Source organism: Phaethon lepturus, unplaced genomic scaffold (assembly GCF_000687285.1).
Source record: "Phaethon lepturus isolate BGI_N335 unplaced genomic scaffold, ASM68728v1 scaffold45324, whole genome shotgun sequence".
Lineage (NCBI taxonomy): Eukaryota > Metazoa > Chordata > Aves > Phaethontiformes > Phaethontidae > Phaethon > Phaethon lepturus.
This window is the reverse complement of record NW_010533352.1, coordinates 14492-23390: the sequence shown is the minus strand read 5'-3', so window position 1 is coordinate 23390 and position 8899 is coordinate 14492. Positions and strand designations below refer to the sequence as shown.

The window sequence follows — 8899 nt, the reverse complement described above, 5'->3', positions numbered from 1 at the left end:
GGGTCCCAGGGGTACTGTGTGATGTCCGCTGTTGGGAGAGCAAGCTCAAGGTGTTGTTTGGTGTAGAATAAACCAGAAAAAACGTTGTTCTCCTGTATTCTGGTTGTACCTCTGAGCAGAGGAAGCCCTCTATAGATAGAGCCTGGGTTGAGCTGGATGGCAGCTTTTACTGTTCTACAGTTCAGCTTTTTTCTGCTTAACTGTACCTGTGCAGAAGGGTGTTCAGCGCCGGTGGGGCTTGGAAGGAGAAGCTGTGCAGGAGGCTGGAGGACGGCTGTGGGGTCGAGGGGCTACTGATTCCTCCTGCAACGGCTTCTTGAAAATAAAACCTGTAAAACACCTGTAACTCACTGATACCAGCTACCAGTATGGGTTGTAATATGGATTACAGGAACGAGCAAATCTCTCCGTGGCTGGTGTTTGGAAACAACCGGATGGTCTGAGGGCAGGTTACTGTGCGCTCAGAATGCCTCTGCGGTGAGACGTCTTGCTCGGGGGTCACGGGCAGCCGCTGGCACCGCTCCTCCTAATTTGTGCTTTGGCTGAAGGCTGGGGGCCGGCACGTGGCCCCTCGGTGGTGGGAGGGAGCCCTGGGCCAGCGCTGCAGGAGAACTGCAGGCACGCAGGAGCTTCCAGCTCAGCCAGAGAGGAGGTACTTCATTTTTACGTGCGTCCAGGGTTAGGTAACTGCTTAGTGCCAATGTTGAGATCCCAGTTTTGGATGTGAATGCCTAAAAAGATGCCCCATTATTCTTATAATTCCTCCATTGCTGGTGTGAGTGGGAATGCATAGGCAGTGGAGCCAAACAACAATAGGTTTGAACTTTTATTACTTTTACTTTGAAATAGTATACCTAAATTCTCATCATTATACAAATTTATGTTCTATCTCTCTGTTTATTAGCAAGGCATAGTAAGTGATTGCAATTTAAATTTCAGGTACTAGTAACCTGAAATCTGATTCCCTTGTTCTCATTCCCTTCTGTATTCAACAGGGGCCCAGCAAGTGCTGTGGAAGCGGGAGAAAACACTCCATGCAAATTCAAGCACATCTTTTAAAAGTACTGTAACATGAGTGTGAGGCATGACCACCTCAGCACAGAACTGTGGTTAGAAATCTCTAATAAATCTTAGGCAAAGATCTGCTGTGCAGTGTGCAGCCATCGTAACTAAACATAGTATATGGATTGCTGGCTGTTTTACGATTTCTAATTAGTGATTTGACTTATCTGAAGTTAATTCAGAGCAGTAGTAGCTAGAAAAAGTCTTGTATTCTATCAAATGTGTTGATACAAAATAACTGAGGTAAGTAAACATGACGCTTCGTAATGTTTTACATGCATGTTTTGAGTGTTCTTTGTAATTTGTATGATTTTAAAAAGGTGACTTGCAAATTCATCCTCTGTGTATGTGTTTGCATATACATACGTGTTTGCAAGGGATATCTTCATGTTGTTTATCTTCTGCTTTGTAGGCAAAACCTGTTGCATTTGCAGTTCGGACAAATGTTGGGTACAGTGCAGCTCACGATGACGATGTTCCAGTCCCAGGCATGGCCATCTCATTTGAGGCTAAAGATTTTCTTCATGTTAAAGAAGTAAGTAAAACTAGAGGAATAAGTGAATCTCTCTTTAAGGGTCTATTTGAGTAATACTGCTACTATTTCTTCATGTTAAGATAGCACTTCACATTGTCAAAGCACTATACAAAAGTTATATAAATAAGGTAATTCTACATAAGGAATTGAATGTTCTTTGAAATATTGTTCTCATAAAAGCAATCGTACAAATTCCTTACAATCAAATTAATAAATTTTGGAAAGCAACTGCTTTTCATCTCTAGTAATTATCACTTACTTGGAGCCTTAAAATTGTCCATCTGCATATTCAATGATACAATATCTGTGGGTTTTACTACTCTAGCACTTTGAGGTTTCACTGAGATTCAGCAGCCAAGGGTTGATTCTGTTTTATTTGTGTTACTTAGTCTTAAGAAGAGCCCCAAATCCTCAGGTCTCCTTTTTTTCACTGAAGTTTCTTCTCTGGCACAGACAATATTTTGTTGTTAACAGTTATATACTGAAAAACTGACGTGATAACTTTCAAAATGCACATAGCAACTGTCAAAAAAGGTTCTTTGCATTGGCTGCATTGCTTTTCGTGTAGTTTGGCTTTGACAATTTTCAGGTTTTACAGTCTTATTCTTTCTCTACTCCCTGCTAGAAAATCCAAAGCAAAGGAATGGTAACTTTCCCATACAAGCCTTCCTAACCAGCCTGCTCCTCCCTTCTGAATGATTCCCTCATTTTACGAGATTTCCCAGCTTCTGGTCATATTCCATTGTGTTTTGACAAAAAAACAGTCTATCTGGAAATGGAAATTTATAGAAGAAGAAATAGAAAGTTAGCTTAAGAATGAGAGCAACTTAGCCATACATTTGAAATTATATCTTTGCCCCACTTTGGATCATCCAGAAATCCCTCAGTAGTTATGATTGATGATGCACAATGATTCCGCTAGTGCAGGTGCTTTGCGGAAGCAAGACACAATCCTAACACACAGGTAGAAATACAGATGGACAGAGACTAAGGAAACGCAAGAAATGGACTTTCAGTGCCTTCAAACTGATGACTAATGATCATCATTTTACATATCTATTAAGCACACAAAAAAGGGATAATTTGGATTCAAACTGTATATAGTGAAGAAAGTATGTTTTCTGTCTGATGATAGTGCAAAAGAATTGCTCTACTCTGTCTTGTGACAAAAATAGGGATGAGCAGGCACAGAGTCCTGGCAAAAGAAAACCATCAGCATTCCCAGGTGAGTCTGGAAGCACTGCAAAATACGTCTCAGTTTGATTAGATTAAATGATTTTGTTTAGTCATCTATTCCATCTGCATTTCGAATGAGCTGGTAATTTCAAACTTCACGTCAAGTCCTTCCCCTGTTTCCATATGAACCACAAACACAGTGCTAGCAGATTTTCTGTTATAATTTATGCTTTTTGCCTCACAGCACAGCTTAGACTCAGATGTAAATATGCATGGGAGATAATGAGAAAGAAGGTTTCCTGAACTTCTCTAGATCTCCAGAAATGCTTTGAAGAGAAGCTTAGCTCAGCTGAGTCATATTGTCTGTGGCTGCCTGTAGCACTGAGGAATGGAAAAATAGATAAAAATGTTCTTGCAGCTTCAGGTGTAATAGAACAGTCGCTCTGCGCTAATTGCCATTAAAAATACCTGACTTTAAGTCATTAAGAAAAGTTGACTGTCTGGCAGTGCTAGGCTAGAGCTGGGTTGTGGAAGGGACCCTGTGCCAGGGCCAGGCGAACTGTAAGGATGGAGAGGTGGGAAGGGACGTTAAGGAGTCAGGCTTGGACTTGCTGGTCCTGCATTTGGCAGTGGCTGGTGCATCTGGGCGGCTCAAACCTCTTCAGGAGGTTGCCCTGAGCAGTGGCCCTTCCCTGCACAGCCATGTCCTCCCTCTTCGTCTTCCATGGCCATGCTCTGCACGCTCACCAGGGCTCTCTGATCCCACCAGATATTGCTCCTTCAGTAATTTTGGTGCTCCCTATAGTTAATGTTGGGAGAACTGAAATGTCCAAAATTTAATTATTTATGCAGATGAAAAGGAAAAAAAAAAACTTATTTGACTATAAAATACAGTGATGCTTCTATGTTTTATACCTAACCTGTGGCTAAAAATAAAGAAATCTAATACCTGCTAACTTTTGCCTGCATAGTAATGCTGTATTGGATATTTTCTTGTCTGCGAGGAGTGTTCCCCAGTTTGTGCTGCTGAGAGGGCTCAAACAAGAAAACCTCAGTTCAAAACGTACATGGGCAATAGTGAGAAGTACTGCAGTGACTGAGTGTGAGCGAAAATTTATTTTCACTGTTAGGTTACATTCATTAAAACTCAGTACATGTAAAGATGAAGGATTCGTTCCTGCATGAAGAAACATGCACTGCATCATAGTCACTCCTGAATCACTTGGGGCTTTAATGCATGGCCACGATTCTGCTTTGCATTTAATTCATATTTGTTTCTCTTGGCACTCCAAGCATGGGTGAATTACAGAGAATCACTCAGCCAGCCAGTACCTTCAAAGCTGGATACTTCGCTACCAAGATTGCTACTACTGCTTTTTAAAATTAAAAAGTATTATAGGTGGTATTGTGTACTTATAAAACTGTCTTATCCTCCTTTTTATATATTGACACAGCATTTAGCTTTGAGACTTTGCAGGAGTGAATTCCACTTGCTTTTATTGTTATATGAAGAAAAAATTCTTATGGATTTAGCATTTCTATCAATTATAATAAAGATAATCTATTTTCTATTCAATCTAATTTCTATCAATTAATAATAAAGTGTTTTCTAGTAGTCTGTGTACTGTAGGATAGCATAAAAAGGTAGTGGCTGTTCAGATTTTAATTTAATGGTCTTTTTCAAGTATCTTATCGCTTCGTTTTACCAAGTTAATGATACTTCTGCAGACTTCATGTATACCATTGTCGGGGTTTACCCCCAGCCAGCAACTAAGCCCCACGCACCCACTCGCTCACTCCCCCACGGAGGGACGGGGGAGAGAATCAAAAGAGTAAAAGTGAGAAAACTCATGGTTTGAGATAAAGACAGTTTAACAGGGAAAGCAAAAGCCCTGCACGCAAGCAAAGCAGAACAAGGAATCCATTCACCACTCCCCATGGGCAGGCAGGTGTTCAGCCATCTCCAGGGAAGCAGGGCTCCATCATGCGTAATGGTTTCTTGGGAAGACAGACGCCATAACTCTGAACATCCCTCCACCCCTTCCTTCTTCTTTGTCCCAACTTTATATACTGAGCATGACATCGTATGGTATGGAATATCTCTTTGGCCAGCCTGGGTCAGCTGTCCTGGCTGTGTCCCCTCCCAGCTTCCCGTGCACCCCCAGCCTTCTTGCTAGCAGGCGAGTATGAGAAGCTGGACTGTCCTTGACTACTTAGCAACAGCTCAAAACATCAGCACCTTATCAACATTTTCTCATCCCAGAACCAAAACATAGCCTCACACTAGCTTCTGTGAAGAAAATTAACTCTATTCAGCCAGGATAGCCATAGAACATTGCCATATAATGACAACCTCCGTTGGCTCAATTATTAAACTCCTTCTCCTTCTATATTATCCTACAACATTTTTAAAATGCACACACGTATCTTTAGATAGCATTTTGCAATGAAAGGTTATGATTTTAATAATGTGTTTCTGTCTAATACAGCTTTGAGAAATTGCTATTCCAGATTAGCTCCCTATTAAATCTTTGGTATTCTTAGTCATAAAGGCATCCCGTTGGATGAATGTTACAGATCCCCATATGTTTTATGAGCTCGAAGGTGCCTTTACTTTAATCTTCATTTTTTGTTAGCTAAATATCTTATAGTTGATTTCAAGCATCACAACATTTCTATAGTAGCCAAAATGAAAGATAATACTGCAGTTTAGGTTGCGTGTCCTTGATCTACCAACATTGTAGTCTCGGTGAAGTAAATTCCTTTTTATGGGAGCCCACACATTTTACATGTTTTACTCCTAACTGTACACTTGTTAAAACTACTTATTAAATAATTGAACATGCACTATAATATCTACATTCATAGCTTCAGGTTCAAGAAGGCAACTTCTCTTCCCATTCAGATGTTATCTACAGTTTCATAAATAATCCAAATTATCCAAAATTCATGTTTGACAGTAGTTATTCTCATGGAACTCCTAGAGTATTGCATGTGGGGCCATACATAACAGTGACCTATTCTCACGCAAAAGTGGTGAATAAATAATAAAGGAAAAACAAATAATTCTGCTCTACAGACCTCTGCAAAACAAACAAACGAAAGCCCCTGTGTGTGTATGAATAAATATTACTAAATTAGTCATTATCTCATATTGGACTATCTTGTGCATTTTCATAATTGTAAGGTTTTTTCAGTTATCCAAAGATATCCATTCCTTGTGGATCTATCAGGGTATGTTTAATGCATATAGATCACATAAGCTGTATGCAGTAGAGCATACATAAGCAGCAGAATGTATTCATATTTCAGAAGGCTTTAGTGAGTTCAGAGAAGCAGGAAAGTTTGAGAAGTAGTATCTTTTACTTTAAATAGAGAGCTGAATATAATGGAATAAGAAAAACAGATTATTACAGAGCTGTAGAAATTGTTGCAGTGAGTAGGAGCAAACCAGAAGAAATCTCTGGTGTCCACCAAGGAGAAACACCAACGGAGAACAAAAGCAACTCATGTATGAGGGGAAAAGACTGAAGCAGAAAAAGAAGATGATGAAATGGGTAGAAACAACAGCCAGGGAGAATCATGAAGTCTGTGAAAGAAGGTTTTTGCTTAAGTACTGTAGCATTTTAATAATTTGCATGGTGTCGTTATTTTAGTGTATTTCTAAATATTACCACAGTTCTTCATTGACATAGTAACATAGTACAGTGATTAACTGCAGGGAAGAATTACATAAAATGGCCTAGCTGCAAATTAAAAATATAACAAAATGATCCCAAATACAGTAATTTCTTAGTACATGACTTTTTTTTTTTTTTTAATTTGTAGAAATTTAATAATGACTGGTGGATAGGACGGTTGGTAAAAGAAGGCTGTGAAATAGGATTCATACCAAGCCCAGTCAAACTAGAAAACATGAGGCTGCAGCATGAACAAAAGGCAAAACAAGGAAAATTCTACTCCAGGTAATAATTATTAAAAATAATTTTAATAATATTAAAATCATTAAAAATAGTAGCATTGACTGTGACACAACTTGGAAGTTAATGCTGTGTACACAATAGTTCTGTTCAGTTATTGTAATTGGCAGCTACAAACATTTTGAATCAATGAAGGAAGTAATACTTCTTTATATAATTAATGTCATTGCCATTTTTGAGAGAGAAGGTAGATATTTAGATTGGTGGTCTGTGGTACCCTACAATGGCTATTATTCCATTTTATGTTCATAAATTATTTGCAAATGTACATTGCAGTTAGTACACTTACAATGTGCAAGCACCATTTTTTACTTAAAAATCAATCTCCCTGAATTTTTTGGTATTTGTTACTTGTTTTCATGATCTTGCAATTTCTAAACACTTTTAAAGCTGATTTTAGAAATTGCAGAAAATGTTAGGATGAATTTATTTGTAAGCTGAAGCCAGTGCCTGTTACTTAGATCTTAGGGAAAAAATGTTTTAGTCTCATCAAGTTCATTGCCTACAAATACAGCTTTTAAGAATACTGCATTTTGTGATGCAAGTTTCATGTCAAGTCATTTGTTGTCTCTGTAGCCATCATTACATAAAAATAAAGATTCAGTATCTAAATGTATTGAACAATGCTGCAAGGTGGTAGTAATGTCATCTTTACGGTAGAATTCTCAATAAAGTACCTTTCCATTACACATGTGGAACTGCCACTTGCTTCCCTTTGGGTATATAAGAAGCAAATATGTCCAGTATTTCTGAGCAGGGTGGACCTGGAATTGAGGAAGCAGCCGGGAGACTTTTGGGAAGGCAGGAGGGGCAGCAGCGTTCGAAAAGCACATCTGCGCTAAGAGGAGACCGGGATGCTGCTGTGCTCAGCCGCATTCGCCGGCTGTGAAATGCCTTTCCTAGGAGTGTGCTGTCCTCAGCAGGAGGACGGCAGGTTCCCTATTCCTCTTGGGACGCTGCTGATACAGCCAAATCTGACCCTGTGATTCGGTCCCTTTCCAAATTGTAAAGGCTTCCGTTCTCCAGAACTTCGCACTGGAGATAGCACTATCCCATGCCACAAATGCATTTACTTAGTGCTTATTAATATTTTAAAATACAGAAAGTGGAAACTAGTACTATCACATGAATTATTTGAAGAGTGAGATAGCCTTTCTTACATTCTTTTTAGTGCTTTTCTCATTTGGTAACTGAAATAAAATGACTAAACATACTGTTTCATTTTCACAACTTGGATAGGTTTTTACAAAGCAGAACTTGACAAAGTCCTAGACTGCTTTATCTTCATTTGAGAGACTTTTTTTCCTAAGTGCTACCTTGTATTGAGACGACAAAAGAATTTGCACTTTAATTAAATTGAAAAGATATTAGGCAAACATGCTATCACTTTCCTTAGGGAGCTGTCAATAACTCTTCTGTTAAAGGAAACAAATATGCTCACTGGCTTAAGGATTAGTCTTAGTAATGAGAGTAATATTAATAGTTATATATCAGTAGCCATATTAGTAATTGGATCACATTAGGATCATGAGGTAGTGACAGCATGTGCAGCAGAATGAAGTTGCACAGCAGAACAAGGAGCACGACTGATGTTCGCAGTTCCTCAGTCCTCAAAATGTACACGCATTTTGTGTAAGATGGATATTTCATACCACTGCCAGAAATACTGTTTGTCTCTCGGCTAGCAGCTCATTTAGAAGGCAGGTAATAAATAAACTAGAATAAATACTGAGAAAGCCATGAAACTTCAAACTAATTTGTTGCTTTACTCCAGTAAATCAGGAGGAAACTCTTCATCCAGTTTGGGTGACATCGTTCCTAGTTCCAGAAAATCAACGCCTCCATCATCTGGTGAGTAGGTCATGAAGCCTCCCATTTACAGACTCACACACCTAATCTGTTAAAATTTATATACATTTAGTCCTATTTTTCTTATTCCCTGTACTTCATAGGTGTAAGGTTGTGTGGTTGTGTTGCCCTGTAAGGCTGGTTTGGGTAGGTTTGAAGTAATGGAGTCAGTGCCAGCAAGTTCAGGCACTGTTAACAATCCACAAAATTCCCTCTTTGCTTTTACCATGGTGTGTTATAGCAAAGACATAATAGAATTATAAGACTGCGTTGCAGTAGGATAGTTAGAGGTTTGGTC

General features: G+C 39.0%; 1 protein-coding gene across 1 annotated transcript in view; it reads left to right on the top strand.

Moving 5' to 3' along the window:
* Nucleotides 1-214: 214 nt before the first annotated feature.
* LOC104619317 (voltage-dependent L-type calcium channel subunit beta-2-like) overlaps nucleotides 215-8899 on the top strand; it is a gene marked incomplete at both ends in the record, with an annotated part of 19552 nt that continues 10867 nt past the window's right edge. Inside the window, 4 exons of the mRNA XM_010285151.1 lie at nucleotides 215-331; nucleotides 1475-1597; nucleotides 6602-6738; nucleotides 8528-8604. Of these exons, the coding sequence (XP_010283453.1) occupies nucleotides 215-331; nucleotides 1475-1597; nucleotides 6602-6738; nucleotides 8528-8604 (454 nt within the window). The remainder of the gene's footprint in view (nucleotides 332-1474; nucleotides 1598-6601; nucleotides 6739-8527; nucleotides 8605-8899) is intronic.